Source organism: Neoarius graeffei, chromosome 22 (assembly GCF_027579695.1).
Source record: "Neoarius graeffei isolate fNeoGra1 chromosome 22, fNeoGra1.pri, whole genome shotgun sequence".
Lineage (NCBI taxonomy): Eukaryota > Metazoa > Chordata > Actinopteri > Siluriformes > Ariidae > Neoarius > Neoarius graeffei.
In genome coordinates, this window is record NC_083590.1 from 31,061,831 (window position 1) to 31,086,219 (window position 24,389).

At 42.2% G+C, this 24,389-nt stretch overlaps 1 protein-coding gene across 1 annotated transcript in view; it reads right to left on the reverse strand.

Annotated features, from left to right (window-relative positions):
* adgrb2 (adhesion G protein-coupled receptor B2) overlaps window positions 1-24,389 on the reverse strand; it is an 836,040-nt gene that overhangs the window by 376,543 nt on the left and 435,108 nt on the right. The window contains exon 15 of the mRNA XM_060904734.1: window positions 18,282-18,325. Coding sequence (XP_060760717.1) covers window positions 18,282-18,325 — 44 coding nt within the window. The remainder of the gene's footprint in view (window positions 1-18,281; window positions 18,326-24,389) is intronic.

The window sequence follows — 24,389 nt, forward strand, 5'->3', positions numbered from 1 at the left end:
GTGTGAATGGTTGTCTGCGTCTATGTGTCAGCCCTGTGATGACCTGGTGACTTGTCCAGGGCCTTTTACCCCGCCTTTCACCCGTAGTCAGCTGGGATAGGCTCCAGCTTGCCTGCGACCCTGTAGGACAGGAGAAGCAGCTAGAGATAATGGATGGATGGATGTTTGACTGGGAAATACGTCACTCATATTTTTCATATGAATTACATCTGGCACACTGAGTAACATTTTTTCCTTATCCTCACTCCTGAAGATGTTGATGAATTGTTTTGATAAATTTGCATACTTTTTGTTTGTGAAAATATAGCAATATTTGCCAGAATTTTTTCATGTAATTTTTATATATTTCGTACCAGATATTTGCCTTGGGAAATTTCCAAATTGATTTTGGTGGATGAATGCATTGATTGCTAAGCTACTAAATTGGTGAAGCTGTCACAGGTGAACTTCCTTACTTTGCGTCTGAATACCTGTTTGAACGTGGTTTGCTGCGACTGGTTGCTCACTGTTGCATCAGAAGCTAAGCAAGGTCTGACTTCCAAGCTCGCTGTTTTGAGATGATATTTCATCAAGTGTGAATTGATCTGTATTAATATTTTGACAAAGGTAATATGTGTGTGTCATGAACAGGAAGTTAAAGGGATCCTAGCTGTTATAGTCATGCACGATTTCTAAATATGTGTTCAATGTTCACATCTCACTACATGCACTCAAATGAACGATACAGCCCTTTGTGATTTAATTTCACTCGCTTAACTTTATGATCTGCTTGAAGTTGTTAATCCACTATTCAAAATATATACTCCCAGAAATGTTTCTACATCTAAGAATCATATTTTAGTATTGTACAGTCATTCTATAAACCAATAACTTCAGGTGACCCCCCAAAAAAAAAAAAAAAAAATTATTCATTTCCCCCCAAAAGTAAACCAACAATCAGAAACCAGGTAGAAAAAAAAAAACAAGTATACTCTTCTTACTCCCACTATCATTAAGAGAGTAATTAATAATGAAATGCACAAGATTAGTTCATCATCATCATCATCAAGAAGTGTGACTTTCTCTATAAAAGCAGAACTTTGGGCAGTTTGCTGTTCTGGAGCATTCAGGTAAATGTCCTCATCATGCCAAGAAGAAAGGACATCAGCCATGACCTTTGAGAAACAATTGTTGCTGCTCATCAATCTGGAAAGGGTCATAAGGCCACCTCCAAACAATTTGAAAAATTAACCACTGAAGGTGAGAAGGATTGTTTACAAGTGGACAGCCATCAAGACAGTCTTTATCAATCTTTTCAGGAATGGGTGTATGAGCAAATTCAGTCAAAGTCAATTTGATGCTCTGAGATACAAAGAAAAACCCAACAGCTACATTATATAACCTCCAGGCCTCTGTAAGCACATGAAATGTTTATATTCATGACAGCACAATGACAATGATGATGATAATAATAATAATAATAATAGGGCGGCACGGTGGTGTAGTGGTTAGCGCTGTCTCCTCACAGCAAGAAGGTCCAGGTTCTAGCCCCATGGCCAGCGAGGGCCTTTCTGTGTGGAGTTTGCATGTTCTTCCTGTGTCTGCGTGGGTTTCCTCCGGGTGCTCCGGTTTCCCTCACAGTCCAAAGACATGCAGGTTAGGTTAACTGGTGACTCTAAACTGACCGTAGGTGTGAATGTGAGTGTGAATGGTTGTCTGTGTCTATGGCTACGTTTACATTAGACCGTATCTGTCTCGTTTTCTTCGCGGATGCACTGTCCGTTTACATTAAACCCCCTGGAAAAGCCAGGAAACGGGAATCCGCCAGCGTCCACGTATTCAATCCAGATCGTGTCAGATCCGGTGCTGTGTAAACATTCAGAATACGCGAATACGCTGTGCTGAGCTCTAGCTGGCGTCTCATTGGACAATGTCACTGTGACATCCACCTTCCTGATTCGCTGGCGTTGGTCATGTGAGGTGACTGCTGAAAAACGGCGCGGACTTCCGCCTTGTATCACCTTTCATTAAAGAGTATAAAAGTATGAAAATACTGCAAATACTGATGCAAATACTGCCCACTGTGTAGTTATGATTGTCTTTAGGCTTGCCATCCTTCCACTTGCAAGTGGTAAGTGATATGCGCTGGGATCACACACACAGCGGCTCAGTCCCAAATCGTGGCTTGTGCACTTCACTCGCGCGCTGTGTGAGCTGCGCAGGGCCAGAGTGCGCACCCTCCAGAGGGCACTTGCTGTTCAGGGCGGAGTGATTTGGAGCGCAGGATGCCTGCGGAGCCAAGCGTATCCGCGTATTGGCGTTGCTATGTGCACGGCTAACGGTTTTAGTGTAAACGCGAATTGTTTTAAGAACATTAATCTGATGATCCGCTGATTCGACGTAATGTAAACGTAGCCTATGTGTCAGCCCTGTGATGACCTGGCGACTTGTCCAGGGTGTACCCCGCCTTTCGCCCGTAGTCAGCTGGGATAGGCTCCAGCTTGCCTGCAACCCTGTAGAACAGGATAAAGCGGCTAGAGATAATGAGATAAGATAATAATAATAAAGACTGAACAGCTTTGGCTTTCATGGAAGGCTGTCTAAGAAAAAGTCCTTTCTCTCCATAAAAGAATATAGCAACATGACTTAGGCATGCAAAACTGCATCTGAACAGTTCTGGAACAATATCCCTTAGACTGATGAGGCCAGTGTGGAGATGTTTGATCATCACGCACAGTGCCATGCTTAGTGAAAATTGAACACAGCATATTACCAGAAACACCTAATATCAACGATCAAGCATGGTGGTGGAGCAATGATGATTTGGGATTGTTTTGCAGCCAAATGTCCTGGAAAACTTGCAGTCATTGAGACAACAATGAACTCCACTTAATACCAGATTTGAGGCCATCTGGCCAAAATTGGACAAAATTGAGTCACGCAAGAGGACAATGATCCCAAGCACACCAGCAAATTGACATTTGAATGGCCAAAGAGGAAAAAAATCAAGCTGTTAAAATGACCAAGTCAAAGTACATCCCTATTGAGATGCTGTGGTGGGAGCTTAAGGCTACATCCACACGACAACGGCAACGAGATGTTATTTAAAAATATATCGCGTCCAAATGGGCAACAATCAGTAAAATATCAGGTCCATATGGCAACGCAACGCTTGCTGAAAACGATGCAATACACATGCCACACCTCTAGGGGCGCTGTAAGACGGTCCCTTCGGAGACACCAGAACAATAGAAGAAGTAACGACGCATGCGCATAAACTATTATGCGCGAGACTTCATATTAGCCACAAAGTCAGGAAAATCTGTTTGTAAAATTACATTATAATGACCAAATACAATGAAAAGTATTTTTCCAGTCTCACCTGTGAAAGGTAATCCCATGTGATCTCGTTTGGACAGAAAACCTGTTGGTACAGTTAAATGCAGCTAATCTTTATTCTCCGCTTTGACCTATCCAAAATGGCGGCGAGGATGACGTATGATTCTACGCGGAAGGCGGCGTCTTCAATGGTCCGGAATAAAGTGAATGATACACGTTGATGGAATTAATTTGTTGTTTCTCACCTGTGAAAGGTAATCCCATATGATCTCGTTTGGACGGTAAACCTGTTGGTACAGTTAAACGCAGCTAATCTTTATTCTCCGCTTTGACCTTTCCAATATGGCGGCGAGGATGACGTATGATTCTACGCGGAAGGCGGCGTCTTTAATGGTCCAGAATAAATTGGATTAATTTGCTCCTCTACGCCCTTTTTAAGGAATGTATTGTCGGACTTGAATCAACATCTGAAGAGGTGAGATCGCTCCTTTTTTCCCCTATTTTTGCTGGCGGGATTGCACCATTACACAATAAATATTCACAGTGAAAATATTTTGTAAGCGCGTTTCATGAACCAAGTTATAGGATTTGTTGACAACTCGCATCGCAATGAGAAGATCATTGGCACTACTGGTGTTAAGAATCAGACCATTTCATAAATGAATATTTTGCTGTAGAGCTGCAGTGTTTGTACAATTGCATGTTTTTGCTTCACTATTACTGTCACTATTCTGCTTCTTGCATTACTACTGTGAACTAACACTGAACATAATAATAATAATAATAATAATATCCAAGCTCGTGTTTCACTCTCACTAGTGCTCTGTAAGGCTTATTCCTGGTGATATTCGTTACACTTCTACCCGGTGTGAAGCACTCAGTCATGTGGTTGTGACATCATCGTAAACAAATCCGTTCTACTCATCCAGACGACTTCACAACGGCAACGTTGCCAGATCTTTCCACTCTGGAACCCGTTCTCAAAAAGATTGCGTTTTGGGCACCTAAAACGCCGGTGCCGTGTGGACACCAGGCCTAAACGATAAGCAATTGTATCGGAGTCACCTGAATCCGTTGCCGTGTGGACAGGGCCTAAGAGAGCTGTGCTGAAACGAATACACTCAAACATCAATGACCTGAAGCAGTGTTGTAAAGAAGGGTGGGCCAAAATATCTCCAAAATGATGTCAAAGACTGATAAACTCTTTCAAAAAATGTTTACTTCAAGTTATTCTTGATAAAGATGATTCGACATGCTAATGAATTCTAGTGTACTTCTTTTGTACCCCACCTGACTTCTGCATGTTGGTTGACCACATTTTGAAATCTGTTGTACATCGTTAGTCAAAATTATGCTAACACTAATGGATTATTTTTCTCCTGCAGATAGACGTATGCCATGGGTGACAGATTAACACTGGAGCAAAGAAGAGTGGTTGCAAGCTTAATGGAAGTGTATGGTTCGCCAACTGTAGTCCATCAAAAGTTTGCGGAACGATTTGCAGGACGAGACCGAATAAATGGTTTCTACCATTTAAGTGTTAACATAACTTTGACTAACCCTGTATTTCTTTGTCATGACCTGAAGTTATTTTTTTGTTTATAGAAGTTGGTGAGGGTCACACAATTGTTCTTTAGGCACTGATAAATAAAAACTGAATGTTATATCCTGAAACAAGTACTTAGATTTACCCACTTCCAGCTTGCCCCACTAATGTGTGTAAGGTCGCTGCCATGTGGACCGCATTGATCCACGTCATTAATTGGAGCATAGTTTTATGCTGGATGCCCTTCCTGCCGCAACTCTCCCATTTTCGTGCTTAGGAAACAACCATTCACATCTATGGACATTTTAGAGTAGCCAGTTAACCTAACTGTATGTCTTTGGACTGTGGGGGAAACCGGAGCAAACGCACACAGACATGGGTAGAACATGCAAACTCGTCTCATCTTCATCCGCATAGTCCCTCCAGCATGTCCTGGGTCTTCCCCGGGGCCTCCTCCCAGGGGGACATGCCTGGAACACCTCCCCAGGGAGGTGTCCAGGAGGCATCCGAAAGAGATGCCCGAGCCACCTCAGCTGATTCCTATCGATGTAGAGGAGCAGCGGCTCTACTCCGAGCTCCTCCCAAGTGACTGTGCTTCTCACCCTATCTCTAAGGAAGCGCCCAGCCACCCTGTGAAGGAAACTCATTTCGGCCGCTTGTATCCGTGATCTTGTTCTTTCAGTCATTACCCAAAGCTCATGACCATAGGTGAGAGTCTGAATGTGGATCGACCAGTAAATCGAGAGCTTCGCCTTTTGGACAAACTGGTAAAGCGACCGCATCACTGCGGAGGCTGCACCGATCCACCTGTCGATCTCACGCTCTATCCTTCCCTCACTCGTGAACAAGATCCTGAGATACTTAAACTCCTCCACTTGAGGCAGGACTTCTCCACCAACCTGGAGAGGGCAAGCCACCCTTTTCTGGTCAAGAACCATGGCCTCAGACTTGGAGGTGCTGATTCTCATCCCAGCCACTTCACACTTGACTGCAAACTGCCCCAGTGCATGCTGAAGGTCCTGGTTTGAAGAAGCCAACAGGACAACATCATCCGCTAAAAGCAGAGATGAAATCCTGTGGTTCCCAAACAGGATTCCTTCCAGCCCCTGGCTGCACTTAGAAATTCTGTCCATAAAAATTATGAACAGAACCGGTGACAAAGGGCAGCCCTGCCGGAGTCCAACATGCACTGGGAACAGGTCTGACTTACTGCCGGGAATGCGAACCAGACTCCTGCTCCGTTCGTACAGGGACTGGACAGCCATTAGTAAAGAGCCCCGAACCCCATACTCCTGAAGCACCCCCCACAGAATACCACGAGGGACCGGTCGAATGCCTTCTCCAGATCCACAAAGCACATGTGGACTGGCTGGGCAAACTCCCATGAACCCTCAAGCACCCTATGAAGGGTATAGAGCTGGTCCAGTGTTCCATGACCAGGATGAAAACCACATTGTTCCTCTTGGAGCTGAGGTTCGACTATTGGCCAAATTCTCCTCTCCAGTACCCTGGAGTAAACCTTCCCGGGGAGGCTGAGAAGTGTGATTCCCCTATAATTGGAGCACACTCTCTGATCCCCTTTCTTAAAAAGAGGGACCATCACCCCGGTCTGCCACTCCAGAGGCACTGTCCCCGACCACCACGTGATGTTGCAGAGGCATGCCAGCCAAGACAGCCCCACAACATCCAGAGACTTGAGATACTCAGGGCGGATCTCATCCACCCCTGGTGCCTTGCCACCGTGGAGCTTGAAAACCACCTCAGTGACTTTGGCTTGGGTAATGGACGAGTCCACCTCTGAGTCATCAGCCTCCACTTCCTCAATGGAAGACGTGACGGTGGGATTGAGGAGATCCTCGAAGTATTCCTTCCACCACCCGACAATGTCCCCAGTCGAGGTCAACAGCTCCCCACCCGCACTGTAAACAGTGTTGGCAGAGTACTGCTTCCCCCTCCTGAGGTGCCGGATGGTTTGCCAGAATTTATTCGAGGCTGACCGATAGTCCTCCTCCATGGCCTAACTGAACTCCTCACAGTTCCAAGTTTTTGCCTCTGCAACTGCCCGAGTTGCGGCACGCCTGGCCTGCTGATACCCGTCAGCTGCCTCAGGAGTCCCGGAGGCCAACATGGCCTGATAGGACTCCTTCAGCTTGACGGCCTCCCTTACTTCCGGTGTCCACCACCGGGTTCGGGGCTTGCCACCACAACAGGCACCAGAGACCTTGCGGCCACAGCTCCGAAAAGCCACGAACATGGTCCACTCAGACTCAATGTCCCCTGCCTCCATTGGAAGCTGGGAGAAGCTCTCCCGGAGGTGGGAGTTAAAGACCTCCCTGACAGAGTGCTTGCCCAGATGTTCCCAGCAGACCCTCAACATACGTTTGGGCCTGCCAGGTCTGTCCAGCTTCCTCCTCCGCCAGCGGATCCAACTCACCACCAGGTGATGATCAGTTGACAGCTCAGCCCCTCTCTTCACCTGAGTGTCCAAGACATAGGGCCAGAGATCAGATGAAACAACAACAAAGTCGATCATCGACCTCTGACCTAAGGTGTCCTGGTGCCACGTGCACTTATGGACACCCCTATGCTCTATCATGGTGTTCGTTATGGACAAACCGTGACTAGCACAGAAGCCCAATAACAAAACACCACTAGGGTTCAGATCGGGGAGGTCGTTCCTCCCAATCACGCCCCTCCAGGTGTCACCGTCATCGCCCACGTGAGCATTGAAGTCCCCCAGTAGAACAATGGAGTCCCTAGTCTAAGAACCTCTCAGTACCTCTCCCAGGGACTCCAAGAAGGCTGGATACTCTATACTGCTATTCGGCCCGTAGGCACAAACAACAGCAAGAGCCCTCTCCCCGATCCGAAGGCGCAGAGAGGCGACCCTCTCGTTCACTGGGGTAAACTCCAACACATGGCGGCTGAGCTGGGGAGCTATAAGCAAGCCCACACCAGCCCACCGCCGCTCACTGTGGGCGACTCCAGAGAAGTGGAGAGTCCAGCCCTTCTCGAGGAGCTGGGTTCTGGAGCCCAAGCTGTGCATAGAGGTGAGCCCGACTATCTCTAGCCGGTACCTTTCAACCTCCCACACAAGCTCAGGCTCTTTCCCCCCAAGCGAAGTGACATTCCATGTCCCAACAGCTAGCCGCTGTGTTCAGGGATCAGGTTGTCAAGGCCCCTGCCTTTGACTGCCGCCCAATCCACACTGCACCCACAGGAGGTCAGGCTCACATCACCGCTTTGGGCTGAGCCCGGCCAGGCCCCGTGGGCAAAGGCCCAGCCACCAGGTGCTCGCATACGAGCCCCAACCCTGGGCCTGGATCCAGGGTGGGGCCTCGGCTGCGCCATACCGGGTGACGTCACGGTCCTTGTTCTTTTAATATCCATAAGGGGTTTGGTGAACTGCTCTTGGTCTGGCCTGTCACCTAGGACCTGTCTGCCTTGGAAGACCCTAACAGGGGCATAATGCCCCTGACAACATAGCTCCTAGGATCATTCAAGCACACAAACCCCTCCACCACAATAAGGTGGCAGTTCTAGGAGGGGAGAACATGCAAACTCCATACAAAAAGGACCCTGCTGGCCACGAACCCAGAACCTTCTTGCTGTGAAGTGACCATGCTTAACCACTGCACCACAGTGCTGCCCAAACATTTGATTCAACTATTCCCCTGTAAGAACAAATATCTTATAGGAACAAAAAGCATGTTGTTCATAGTGCTGAAAATGAAGAGTCCTAGTGTGCTTTACTCGAGTTGGTAAAATTTATCATCTAGGTCAGCCTGATAACTGTGCTTTTCCTGTCACTATTAATCACCACCTATCACTGATGTTGACATTAATGGTATTCTCCACTCAATGCTGTTTAACAATGGTAGGCTTATTATGTGTGAAAGTAGTGAAAGTAAGTCCCAAAACTAGAGTTGAGCTTATTTCAGCTGACACTAGTCTATCAATCGGGTAACACATATCCATTGCTCAGATCAGCAATAAGACTGGCAGCACAGGCTTTTGAAAACAACGTTAATGCTTTTTTTCTGACTGGCTGAGAAGTATGAGGCAGTTAAATGGGCATTATGGGTTTCTACTGGCAAAGTCCAAGCTCAATCACCAGATATTTACAACAACCAGTCCCATCTTTCAGGCTTACTTCTGCTAGGCTTCTCACCTTCAAAATCACTGTAATGATTTTTAAGCTTGCTAGAAAAGTTCAGACTCTCTGGACAGATTTCAATGCTCAGCATAAACAGCATCATTATGCAAAATCCTTATCCAGAGCACTTTAGTACATGTCATATGTGGAGTACATACCTATACAACAGTCATAATTATTTTGTAAGGATTGACAATTGGATATAACGTGCACAGATACAGCATCGCCTTTCAATGATGGGATAGGAAAAAAAAATTATATATATATATATATATATATATATACATATATATATATATATATATATATATACATACACACGTTATGATGATGGCTCAAGAACCACCCCCCACCTCTACATCACATCGCTCTTTGCTCTACTGCCCCAATGGTGGTGAAAAGACAGCTCCACTTCAGCAGTAGTGTTTTGGACCACAAGAAACAGCATGGCCACAAGGCAGAAGACAATATTTCACCAATTCTTGCAACCATTAATTCATATATTAATCTTCAGTAACAATTTTGTCATGGTCAGAATTGCTGGGAATATCTGGGCATACTGGGTGCAAAGCAGGTATGCCCCAGACAGAAGCCTACCACAAACAGTACATGTTCATTCACAACAACATTTTAAAAAGGTGGGAGAACCAGAAGTACTGTAAGGAAGCCTGGAATTCAAAGACAGTAATCAGAGCTCAGGATAGAACCCAAAATCCTGGAACTGTGATGCAGCAACACTTCACTCTTTAAAGAAGACTTCATCAGTGGTACTTTATGGGCTTATTTGATATTTAAGGCTTTGCATGTTCTCTTCATATCTACATGGGTTTTCATTAAGTTTCATTATAGTTTCCACCCACCTCCCAAAAACATCCTGTTTCCTGAAGATGAATGAAACAATGGATAAATCAGAGGAATAATTTGTTAAACCTTTAAGGGTCTTCCAAGATGATCAACTAAATGACATATCCAGCTTCTAAATTTTCAACCCACCATGTCAATTTAATATGGACCTCCACAATTTTATCCAAGCATTTCAGTGACCTGAATTTTCTGTTGAGGTCACCATATTTGGGAATGAATTTCTGACTTTGATGGAGGTGAAACTAGAGGTGAAACATGCTAAAATTAGTTATCTGATGTTGTAAGACTAGCTGTTTTAAGACATTAATAATTGTTCTCATAAAAGATAACCTCGCCAGCCTCAGTGGCCCTGGCATTGGTGATCATGAAATCATATGAATGTCTGGTGTTATCGTTTTTGAAAATGGACAGAAGCCTTCATTTGGATTCACTGCAGTTCGTCTATAGGACCAACCAGACAGTGGAGGATGCAGTCAACATGGGCCTCCATTATGTCATGGACAATCTGATCAGTACTGGTGTCAATCCAAGAATTGCTTTCTGTGGACTTCAGCTCCACATTCAATATGACTGCATGGCAAACTTCTTCAGCTTGATGTCCCACCTAAAATCTTCCTCACAGACAAGAAACAATAGGTGCATTTTGGATCTGTTCTGTCAGACACATTATAAATCAATACTGGTGCACCACAAGGGTCCATACTCTATCCTTTACTCTGCCCATGATATGCAAATGACTGCATTTCTCTTCACCTCTCAGTCGAACTGAACATTGCAGATGATACCACTGCAGTAGGTCTCAAGGATGACTACCACAGGGAAATAGCATGACTGTGAGCAAAAACCTGGAGTTGAACACTCTCAAAACTGTTGAGATGTGTATCAGCTTCCATAGAGGCCAACTACCACAACCAGCTCTGTCTATTACCAGCACTGCTGTAAGCACTGTTGAATCTTTCAGATTTCTGGGCTCTACTGTTATGAATATGCTCAAGTGCTAAGGGAGCATCACATGCAAAGTCAAGAAATAAAAACAGGATGTTCTTGCTGAGGCAGCTGAGGAAAGTCAATGTATCTCTACCAATAATGATTGAGGTTTTCAGAGCCATCATGGAGATCATCCTTACATCTTCCATCACTGTGTGGTTTCCTGACTCCTGTTCTCAATCCAAGAAACTATTCCAATTACTCTGTTCCCGCTGAGATCATCACCATATTCCTGCTCATGCCTATCAATGCACTGTTCACCAGCAGAGTGAGGACATGGGGCCAGAAATTTGCTAATGACTGTTGATGGTTGCCATCAGCGCAACCATCTTTGGAAGCTACCATCAGGCAGGTGCTACCGAGCCATGAGAGGTCATCATCTTCCCATGTTCATACTTACTCCAGCTGCACAGTTCATCACCTATAACGTACTAAAACTACCTTCATTAGACATAACATTATAACTGAGCTACAGTAATCTGCACTGAACAAACAATAGATAGTATTTGCACACAACCTCAGTGTTTATTATGATTATAGTTCATCTTATACATTATTTGTAAAGGTGTTATTAGTAGCAGCAACATCATGCTTTACAGCTGCTTTTCTTCTTCTAGAACTGGGGTTTTTATCAAGGTCAAGGGAATCATGAATAGCTACAAATACCAGTTGATTTTAGTGCAAAACTTTCACGTATCTGATACTAAGCTGAAGATGAAAATTAATTTTACCTTTCAGCATGACAATGACCCAAAGCATACATCCAAACCAACAAAGGAATGGCTTAACCAAAAGGAGATCAATGTTTTGAATGGCTGAGCTGGTGGAGCACAGACCTGAATTCAACTAAAAATCTGTGGGGTGACCTGAGGCAAGCTGTGCACAGGAGATGCCTACATGATTTAATGGCTCTATAATTATTATTTTTTTTAACAAAGAGTCAGAAAATATCTCTAAGTCAAGATGTGCAATACCAATAGACTCTTAGTCAAAAAGATAGTGGTGTAATAAAATTAAAAGGAGCTTCAACAAAGTATTATTCCAGGGGTGTGTACACTTATGCAACCAGATTTTTGAAACTTTTAAAATTTTTCTTATTGTTTTTCAATTAATTTTATACTTTGTAATTTCACATTACAGTGAGCTGTACTTAAGTACTGTTTAAAAAAAGTACATGCAATGTTGCTAACATCAATAAAGTTAGTGATTCACTAACATAGTATTTCAGTGGGATATTTAAAATAATAAAAATAACATATATTTTTGGGAGGGTAAGCCAATATCAGTTAAATCACTAACTTTATTAATGTTAGCAACACTGGATGTACTTCTCTTTTTTTTAAACAGTACTTAAGTACAGCTCACTGTAATGGTACTTTTTTGAGTACAGCATAGGACTTCGAGTGCAACCCCAATTCCAAAAAAGTTGGGATGCTGTGTAAACTGTAAATAAAAACAGAATGTGATAATTTGCAAATCATGGAAATCCTATATTTCATTGAAAATAATACAAAGACAACATATCAAATGTTGAAACTGAGAAACTTCATTGTTTTTTTTTGTTTTTTTTTAATATATGCTCATTTTGAATTTGATGTCAGCAACACGTTTCAAAAAGTTGGGACAGGGGCATGTTCCACTGTGTTGCATCACCTCTACTTTTTACAACACTCTGTAAATGTTTGGGAACTGAGGAGACCAATTGCTATAGTTTTGAAAGAGAAATATTGTCCCATTCTTGCCTGATATATAATTTCAGTTGCTCAACAGTTCAGGGTCTCCTTGTGCTTCATAATTCACCAAATGTTTTAAGAGAGAGACAGGTCTGGACTGCAGGCAGGCCAGTTTAGCACCTGGACTCTTTTATGACAGAGCCACACAGTTTTAATATGTGCAGAAAGTGGTTTGGCATTGTCATTGGTCTCCTCAGTTCCCAAATATTTACAGAGTGCTGTTAAAAGTAGAGGTGATGCAACACAGTGGTAAACGTGCCCCTGTCCCTACTTTTCTGAAATATGTTGCTGACATCAAATTAAAAATGAGCATACAGTAAAAAACAAAACAAAAAAACCCCAATAAAATTTCTCAGTTTCAACATTTGATGTGTTATCTTTGTACTATTTTCAATGAAATATAGGGTTTCCATGATTTGCAAACTTTCACATTCTGTTTTTATTTATGTGTTACACAATGTCCCAACTTTTTTGGAATTGGGGTTGTACATCGTACTTCAGTCAGCGGGTTTTGTAATCTTTCTACTCCTGCTTGCTGCCAAGATAAACTTCTAAGTTATTCCTTAATACAGCTAGCTCGTGAACATAGCTGTGAGGCAGCATGATAAGGAGGATCCACTGTACTGCTGCTTGTTAAAGATGTGTTATATATAGTGAAGTATATTAGGGCAGTCGATTGTCAGTTTCAATGAGATATTTAATCTTTTGTGTGACATCACTTGAAACACACAGAGATTGCATTTTTGCAGTTTTGAAAGCTGTTTCTAAGCAGACACTGTGATATTTTGAAATGTGTGATATTGGCTTGTACTGTACAGTTATGTATCATACTGTGAGTAATCTGATTCAAATGAAAAGCACAATTATGGCTTGATTGTGCAGAGGCAGATATGAGCGGCCTTACAATTGTGAGTTTGGTACAAGTGAGAAAGAAACAATACTGCACAAAAATGCATGCATGTGCGCACACACACACACACAGAAGGAGAGAGAGAAGAGAGATGATCTTCATTATGGTAAAAAACAAGCTTATAATTGCATGAGAAAAAGATGTAAATAAAGAAAGAACAATGGGAGAAAGAAAAATTATCCCACTCACCATGCACTGCTAAAAGACCCAGTGTGTAACACCATAACTGGGATAAAAATCTTAATCACACTGCTGCTAAATGATATTCCTGACTGATCTGGAATTTCATTTGGCGAGAGATGTATGAGGGTTGTGTGTTAATTGACTTTGCAAGATTGCAGATCGAAAAGGTTTTCTTCCTCAGTAATTACCTCCTGCTACTGTTCCTCTTCATCCAGGTTCGCCCTGGTGCTGTGCCGAGCAGCCAGAATTAATTTAGCTGGGAGGTAGGAGGGGTGGCACTGACACGACGGTCTAAATTGTCATAGCAACATGCTACATTGCGACAGATGTTATTTTTTTAAATAGCACTGTCAATTTTTGTGAAACCAATCCACTAAACACATCAATTTAAAAAAAAAAATCATAAAGCATAACAGTTCCCCTAAAAATAACCTAATAGTCAAAGTTAAAATCCACATTAAATATGTTTATATTGAAATATCTGTGGCATTATTAGTGATTTTGGTATTAGTAGGAAAGTTGAAGGTTTCAATATTGATCTGTTTGAGCCAATGACTGTAAAAAAAAAAAAAAAAAAAAGGACAGTGTGGCTCCACTGCCTTCCGTTCTATAGAAATGAAGCCAAAAATTCCTCTGTCATGGTGTCAAATTTGGTTCCAGAATCTGCGGAGTATGGAATGAGTCGACATCATGTACATATGTCTGTGAAGGTTCTCAGTCATCCAGGTCATCGTAAACTGTAGGTGCGAAAGAAGGCACCTGAACTTGCTTGAAATTCTTAAAGATGTTTCACCTCTCATCCGAAAGGCTCCTTCAGTTCTGTCTGACTAGTGGGGAGTTCCAGGTATTTATCCTCGAGTGGACCAAAAGCAACCCTAAGCAGAGTCTTTGAGGTCGCATGGGTCGTTGACCGTCTCAGTCATCCTGTAGGTGTTGGGGTCACTAGAAGCTGGGTGTGATCACCCCAACAACCCTCGAGGCTGCTAACACCATTCACACCTGGCGTCCAGTGACCCCAACACCCTACAGGATGACTGAGAGGGTCAATGACCCATGTGACCGCCACGACTCCTCTTAGGGTTGCTTTTGGTCCACTCGAGGAAAAATACCTGGAACTCCCCACGAGTCAGACAGAACTGAAGAAGCCTTTCGGATGACAGATGAAACATCTTCAAGAATTTCAAGCAAGCCCAGTTGCCTTCTTTAGCACCTACGGTTGACATCAGGTACACCCACTCATTCGGCAGGCCCACCCCCTTCTCCCAATACCAAAGTCCAACACATCATCAAGACTGCCAATCACTTAATTTCCAAGTGCATCCATGCCTTCTTATAATACATGTTTAAAAAACAAAACACAAGAAACAAAACAAAAACAAACAAACCAACAAAAAAAAAACCTAAGGAACACTAATTGCTTGAATTAGACACTAGATGGAAAGACAGTTTAAATGAGAAAAGTGACATGGAAAATAGACTACTTTGTCATTGAAACACATGGGGATATACTACAGTCAGTCAGCGGGGGTGCAAGGCCTGTGGTTGCTTCACTTTATAGAGATGTTCTGCAGTATGTTTTTGTTGTTGTTTTTTTTTTTTTTTACAATCATTGGTGTACAGAGGAAGTGAGAGAGCTAGACAGAGTTAAGCACTAAAGCTCTGCTGCATCACTCTCTTTCAGTAGAAATGAAATACAGTGGTGCTTGAAAATTTGTGAACCCTTTAGAATTTTCTATATTTCTGCATAAATATGACCTAAACATCATCAGATTTTCACACAAGTCCTAAAAGTAGATAAAGAGAACTCAGTTAAACAAATGAGACAAAAATATTATACTTGGTCATTTATTTATTGAGGAAAATGATCCAATATTACATATCTGTGAGTGGCAAAAGTATGTGAACCTCTAGGATTAGCAGTTAATTTGAAGGTGAAATTAGAGTCAGGTGTTTTCAATCAATGGGATGACAATCAGGTGTGAGTGGGCACCCTGTTTTATTGAAAGAACAGGGAGCTATCAAAGTCTGATCTTCATAACACATGTTTGTGGAAGTGTATCATGGCATGAACAAAGGAGATTTCTGAGGACCTCAGAAAAAGCGTTGTCGATGCTCATCAGGCTGGAAAAGGTTACAAAACCATCTCTAAAGAGTTTGGACTCCACCAATCCACAGTCAGACAGACTGAGTACAAATGGAGGAAATTTAAGACCATTGTTACCCTCCACAGGAGTGGTCGACCAATAAAGATCACTCCAAGAGCAAGGCGTGTAATAGTTGGCGAGGTCACAAAAGACGCCAGGGTAACTTCTAAGCAACTGAAGGCCTCTCTCACATTGGCTAATGTTAATGTTCATGAGTCCACCATCAGGAGAACACTGAACAACAATGGTGTGCATGGCAGGGTTGCAAGGAGAAAGCCACTGCTCTCCAAAAAGAACATCGCTGCTCGTCTGCAGTTTGCTAAAGATCACATGAACAAGCCAGAAGGCTATTGGAAAAATGTTTTGTGGACGGATGATACCAAAATAGAACTTTTTGCTTTAAATGAGAAGCGTTAGGTTTGGAGAAAGGAAAACACTGCATTCCAGCAGAAGAACCTTATCCCACCTGTGAAACATGGTGGTGGTCGTATCACGGTTTGGGCCTGTTTTGCTGCATCTGGGCCAGGACGGCTTGCCATCACTGATGGAACAATGAATTCTAAATTATACCAGCAAATTCTAAAGGAAAATGTCAGGACATCTGTCCATGAACTGAATCTCAAGAGAAGATGGGTCATGCAGCAAGACAACGACCCTAAGCACACAAGTCGTTCTACCAAAGAATGGTTAAAGAAGAATAAAGTGAATGTTTTGGAATGGCCAAGTCAAAGTCCTGACCTTAATCCAATTGAAATGTTGTGGAAGGACCTGAAGCAGTTCATGTGAGGAAACGCACCAACATCCTAGAGTTGAAGCTGTTCTGTACGGAGGAACGGGCTAAAGTTCCTCCAAGCTGGTGTGCAGGACTGATCAACAGTTACTGGAAACGTTTAGTTGCAGTTATTGCTGCACAAGGGGGTCACACCAGATACTGAAAGCAAAGGTTCACATACTTTTGCCACTCACAGATATGTAATATTGGATCATTTTCCTCAATAAATAAAAGACCAAGTATAATATTTTTGTCTCATTTGTTTAACTGGGTTCTTTTTATCTACTTTTAGGACTTGTGTGAAAATCTGATGATGTTTTAGGTCATATTTATGCAGAAATATAGAAAATTCTAAAGGGTTCACAAACTTTCAAGCACCACTTTACAGTCAAACTATCAGCAGGTGCTCAAATGACATTGTGGGTAATGTAGCAAAGCATGACATGAAAATTGATCAACATGATGATCAAAGAAGTTTAAACCAAAGGAAGTTGACTTGAAAAGTATTACAAAATCAATCAAGGATACCACTGAAGCTCACACATTATTGCTAAATATAAAAATTCAAGTTCTTCAAGGTGGATTTTTCCTTTAATATAATATCACCGTATTTTACACAGACGCTGAGACCTTGAGGTATACCGTTATACAGGATGTTTTAATATTTTACATGCTGTTGCAGTCCTACACAAGTTCAAACATGACAAGCGAGGTCATAGCTCAGACATAAACTTTCTTTCTTAACATCAAAGTCAGGAAGCAGTTCGGTGAAAGATCAGTCGCAGATAAAGCTGTGACGCTACAGTATGTACAGTACACGCTTCATTATAGATGAATTTGAAGTCTGATTCCGTGACTCATGTGGAAGTGTTGTTCTGTCTGTAGTTCACCCGTCATGAGGTGGGACAAGCAAATAGGAACTCAAATCCCACACAATAATTTAATTGATACCAGGTCAGAAATTTCATTACTGAAGCTCCCAAGTTTTAATAATGCAAACACATTCCTTAGACACGCTAATAAAACAGAATAAAACACAGATATGAATACAAAAGGCTGTCACGGACAGTGTGTGTGTGTGTGTGCACGCATGTTTTTATATACGACTGAAGACCAAATGTCCCCACAAGGAGAGTAAAGTCTGACAATTTCGACCTTGATGGGACATTCGGATGGTCCCCACAAGGAAATTGCTAGGTTTTTTTTTTTTTTTTTTTTTTACAAAAATTGAACAAAAAAAAAGAGCCAAAAAGTGTCCTTTTCATGACTGAGGTTAAGTTCAGGGTGAGGTTTAGGTGCAGGCACAGCATTCATTTTATGTCAATGGAAGGTCCTCACAAGAATAGTGAGAAAACGTGTGTGTTATATACTACTGAGGATCAAGTGTCCCTACAAAGATAGTAAAATCTGACAATTTCAACCTTGTGGGGACATTCAGACGGTCCCCATGAGGAAATTGCTTTATTAATAAATAAATAAATAATAATGCACCAAAATGGTTCCTTTTCATTTCTGAGGTTAAGGTTTGGTTTAGGTGCAGGCACAGCATTAATTAACTGCAATAATAACAATGTCAATGGAACGTCATCACAAGGATAGTGAGAAAACGTGTGTGTGTGTGTGTGTGTGTGTGTGTGTGTGTGTGTGTGTGTGTACAAGCAGACTTACGGGCTGGCAAGGTCCCACACAACACACTGTGGCTGTGATGTGCCCTTTAGGGAAAAGACAGAGAGAGCAGAATGAATGCAGTTAGTGGTATCTGTGAAATTTTAGGCAAAAGACAATAGACAAGAAGACGCAAGAGCCTCGAACATCATTGCATTCAGTGTCTCATGTTGCCCATCAAGACAGCAAATAATGATTTATTTCTTAATCAATTAATCTGTCGTTTTTGCAATTTTTTAATGTATTAGGGCCATTGTTGGTTTAAAAAAAAAAGACTTGGGGTAATATATTGAGGGGGAAAAACACTCAGAAATTTCTGAGATTAAAGTTGGAAAATTTACAAGAAAAGTACTTAGATGTATTTATTTATTTTTATTTATTTATTTTTGGTCAAGGAACCAGCTCACTTCACTTTGGAAGTTTGGATCAACATGAAACAAGAAACTTTCAACTATGTTTCCCAGAATGCACCGCAGCCGGGAAACTGGGAAGCATGTGATTGTTGTGCTTCCTGGATGCAAATGGAGATGAATGTGTAAAGCACACAGGTTTGTTTATCCACATCCTTTTTTGTCTTAGCGGTTTATAAATGTATAATAATGGTGCAAGAGCAGTTTCCAGTTACTTTCAGTGGATGGATACTTCTCATCTGCTCAAATCTCTGTTACTTTGAAATGGCTGAGCTGCGAGTTATAGGAAATACAGTCTTTCTTCTTCGACCATGCAATATAAAAGAATAAAGTGCCAAGAGATTTTCAACAACATTTCTCAGAATGCACTGCAGCCAGGAATCCAGGAGATTTTTTTTTTCCTTGTAAATTTGATTTTTTTTTTCTTTAAGAAACCTTTATTCATCACATGCACACTTCAAGCACAGTGAAATTCATCCTCTGCATTTAACCCATCTGAAGCAGTGAACACATGCACACTCAGAGCAGTGGGCAGCCACACTAGAGCACCCGGGGAGCAGTCAGGGGTTCGGTACCTTGCTCAAGGGCACCTCAGCCCAAGGCCACCCCATGTCAACCTAACTGCATGTCTTTGGATTGTGGGGGAAACCAGAGCACCCGGAGGAAACCCACGCAGACATGGGGAGAACATGCAAACTCCACACAGAAAGGCCCTCGCTGGCCGCTGGGTTTGAACCCAGAACCTTCTTGCTGTGAGGCAACCGTGCTAACCACTACACCACCGTGCCGTCCTAATTGTAATTGTAATTTCTGCATGTTTTCTCAGAATGTCTGGGGTTTTTTTTTCTCAAGTTTATGACTTTATAATCTCAGAAAATATCTGAGTTTTTTTTTTTTTTTTTGGTAAATGCACAACTTTAATCTCAGAAATTCTGAGCTTTTTTATTATCCAATACCTCAGCTTTGTTCTTTGTTTGTACCCACCATGACCCTAATATATAGTCATAGTATGCTTAATATATAAAGCATAGATTTAAAAATATTTAAAAATACAATTTCAATCTTTTGGTCTATTAGACAAATATAGTTTAAAATCAAAATGCTTCAATGATAAGTTCTAAATAAACCAAAAGGAAAAAAAAACAAGCAAGCAAGCAAACAAACAAACAGGCATACAGGTACTCTGTCGCATCTGAAATTAAGGCACCCCCGTTTCTTATGGGTGTGTCCATGTGCTTATATCAAACCAGCTCTTGGCCTTCAACCCCCCAACCAGCTTTCGGATTTATCATTCAGTATTCACCATGTAGACCATAGATGATTCTTGATCAAAACTTATTTAAGATTAATTGATTTGCATGACTCTAGCTTGATTTGCTCTGTTCCAGGCCAATGTGATGCTCTCATCAGGGTTCCTTCATGCATAACTTGGTGACTCACACATCACTGGTTCATCATTGAATTGACTGGCATAATGAACTAAAGTGCCTGAGCTCCAGCTCTGCCCATTATCCACAACATACTGACCTTAATAACATAATAAACTACGCACAACCTTGAATCATATGCACTGAAAAATAAGAATGAAAAAAAAAAAATCCACCCTTCTGGTTGAAACTGCTGTCACATTTACAATCTCAGTTAGACCCTCTTTCGGGGGTGGGGACCCAAATCTAGGTAAATAATATTGCTAAAGACAGATCTGTGCCCACACTCACACACTTAAGTATGTTATTTTTAATAGCATATTACCATATCAATGGTATTTCCAAGAGTACACATTCAACTAGTATGTTACAATATACTGTACTAATTTTAGAGTCTATAATTTTTTTTTTTTTGCAGAAATATATTATTTTTGATAATACAATGGGGGAAAATATTCAACGCATCAATTATTTCTATGAAACACATTTCCAGTGCAGCTGTTTGCATGAATTGTTGAGCAGACGTTGGTAGTAACACAATAAAACTACACCGAAAAAGAACTCATAATATTCCAGTCCATTAAAAAGGTATGTGCAATAAAGTGGAATGACACAGGGAAAAAAAAAATATTGAACACAGCAAGATACCCTGCTGACTGCACTAAATAGTTCTCCTGCCTGTGCTAAAACAGCCAAACAAACAGTACTAAAACACACTGTGGGAGTGCTACATATCAAAATCCTTCTCATACCACATCAGGTAGCACCAATCTCCATTTCAGTAGCCCTCAGCCTTTCACATAGTTAGGGTTACAGTGGGGGGCTGGTCCTCTGGTAACCACGAGAGTTTGACTCCCTACTCACATCTGTACTGCAGCGTGCCTCACCAGATGGCAATAGGTGCCATTTTTATGATGGTCTTTGGTATGACCCGACCATGAGTAGAACTCATGATCTCCTGGTTGAGAGACAGCCACACTAACCACTAGGCCAACTCACGGTGGAGTACTAAATATGGAATTGCTATGATGAACAATGAGTACACCAGTGACTGAATTGGGTGACAGTACTGAAAACCAAAAAAAAGGGGCGGGAGCTCGAGGGAGAAAGTAATGTTAACCAAGTTACCTTGGTTAATGCATTGCTTAGCTTTAGAACTGGTTCAAACTTTTTGCACTTGTTCACTAAAATAATTGGAGCTACGAGTATGTTTCGTCATCGTCGTTGTTTGGATAACAAAATAATGAAATAATGCCAAGTCAAAGTCCCTTCCACGCCAGGATCTGGTCTTCCCAGGTAGTCTCCAGTCCCAGTACGAACCAGCTCTTTGAGGAGCATGGGTGCAACGCTGATCTCCGTTTCCATAGCCCTCAGCCTCTCGCCTATACAGTTAGGGTTACAGTGGGGGGGGCTAGTCCTCTGGTAACCGCGAGAGTTTGACTTTCCGACTGGCATCTGTATTGCAGCGTGCCTTGCCAGATAACAGTAGGTACCATTTTTATGATAGTCTTTGGTATAATCCGACCATGAGAGTTGTTTGGATGACAAAATAATGAAATAATGTAAAAAAATGAAAAATGGAAATTAACCAACCGAGGTTCTGTTGCTCACCAAAATACTTTGGTCACCTCATTTTACAGTAAACAGTAAATTTTGGTGGCATGGTAGTGTTGTGGTTAGCACTGTTGCCTCACAGCAAGAAGGTTCTAGGTTCAAACCCAGTGGCCGACAGAGGCCTTTCTGTGTGGAGTTTGCATGTTCTGTGTGGGTTTCCTCCGGGTGCTCCGGTTTCCCCCACAGTCCAAAGACATCTGGTTAGGTTAACATGGGGCGGCCTTGGGCTGAAGTGCCCTTGAGGAAGGCACCTAAGCCCCAACTGCTCCCCGGGTGCTGTAATAAAGCTGCCCACTGCTCTGTGTGTGCTCACTTGTGTTCACTGCTTCAGATGGGTTAAATGCAGAGGGTGAATTTCACTGTGCGTAAGTATGCATGTGACAAATAAAGAATTCTTCTTTTAAACCGAAATGCACCGTCTGTTTTACCAGAGAATTGGCTCCCGACTGACGAGCCTGGCTCTTCCTACATGGCAAGAGACCGAGGGCTATAGAAACGGAGATTGGTGCCGCCCAAGGCACCTTAAGGGTGTGGTTAGTACTGGGATGGGAGACTTCCTGGGAATACCAGGTCCTGGCACGGGAGGGACTTTGATGTAGGTACAAGGTTGCACGTTACCATATTACTTGCAAGTGATGTTCATATTTTCACAACGCCCCCATTATAATATCATTCTGGTTTGAACTCAGTATTTCATTTTAGTACTTGGACTTCCTTTTTAGTGTGGCTATCTCTTGTGTCCATCATGTGGCCTATCCTGTGCTAACTGCTATTATGTGAGTTAATAATGTGTGAGCACTGATGGCATGATAAAACCACTGAAATCACTTTCACTTAGATGTGCTGTCACTAACAAGACCCAAACCACTACACGAGCTGATGGATATGGATGAAACCTGGCTCTGTCTCCATGTCCCAGCAGCCCCTCTGGGTCAGGCTTGATGAGGCATACTGCCTCAGAGCATCTCACCTCACCAACAACTGTGGCCACATGCTACCTCCCGGCCAAGCTCAGATCTACTCAGCTGCAGCTGACTCAGGACCACTGCTGAGCCGGGCATGACCTACTATTTCCCGGAGGGACTGGGAAAGTTCGGGGATGTGTGTTCTCACACACACACACACACGCTCAGTCCAGAAATTCTTGCCAGAGGTATCAGGTGAATGTTGCTATAGCAACCTTATTCTCAGGGGTGGCAAGGGCTTAAAATGTCAGAATTCTCTCCTGATTTTTTCAGATGCAGTTTCAGCACGCTAACACAAGAGCTTTGTGTGTGTTTGCTTATTTGGAGGTGATATTTGATGTATAGTAGTAGAGGCTCCTCCTACTATTTTTATGGGGAAATAAAGAACACCACCACCACTATTTGGCATCAAATAAATTATTATATAACAAGTCCTGCAGTCTTGTGATACTCATCACTAAGAGTTCTTCTAGAGGGTATTCAAATTTCTGAACAAAGACTTTCTCCTTAAAACATATTCATGAATCTGCCAAGAGAACTCTTTGCTCAGGATTAAGAGAATTACAATAAATATGTAATAGGTAAGGTTTACTCCATTGCTACGGATGACTGCACGCTTGATAAATGTCTGTGGTCGCAATCTGCATGGTAAACTCGTAACTCAAATCCCAACTGACATCCTAATTTCATCGACAAATAAAGAGAATGACCATGCTCATTAACCTGAACATGTGAAGGTCATTAATAACTGCTGCGATTATATTAAGCTGCTACTTTGTTTATATTTTGGGGAATAGAACCAAAGTTCTTTAGAAAAGATCACATGTGTGTCCAGGCAAAAATGTACGAACAGAATTAAAAAAAAAAAAAAAAATGGTCCCATGCACATCTCTAGTTGAGACCAAATAAATACAGTCCCCTACTCTGACTCATTCACTCGGGTTTGTTGATGGTGCAGTGTCTGGCTGCTTTATGTCCCAGGGCTCCCTCATGACTCTCTTCCCTCTGTCTGTCCTTCTCTGTTGAGTTACATGTCAATCCTGAGACACCAGTAAAATGCTGACCTCTTCTGCTCCTTGAACCTGCCTGATCCATCCTGATGCCCTACTTCTGGCTGGAGTCTCACACTGTAAAAAAAAAATAGTTGAGAATACTTGAAATTTCAAGGCAACCGTCTGCATTAAGAATTTTATGTTTTGCCAATGATGTGCCCATGATAATCCAAACTATGATAAAACTGTTATCTTTATTAAGAATTCTTAATTAAGTCAATTTTCAATTCCTCATTCTGCCAACATAGATTTCTCTTTTTGCTGAACAGTGGCATTCACAGTAGTACAAAAAGGCAATTGAGGTTATCACAATTTTTTTTTAAAGATTTTTTCACCTCTATTTGGATAGGACAGCATAGAGACAGGAAATGAGCGGGAGAGAGACACGGATCGGGAAATGACCTCGGGTCGGAACCGAACCCGGGTCCCCGGATTTATGGTATGGCACCTTATCCACCTGAGCCACAACGCCCCCGAGGTTATCACAATTTATCATTAAACTATACATGCCTTTTTTCATTGTTCTACACAATTACAAAACTTCAATATTGAAATAAAGTTTTTAAAACCCACGTCGTAGGTGTGGCTCAGGTGGATAAGGCGCCATACCATAAATCCGGGGACCCGGGTTCGATTCCGACCC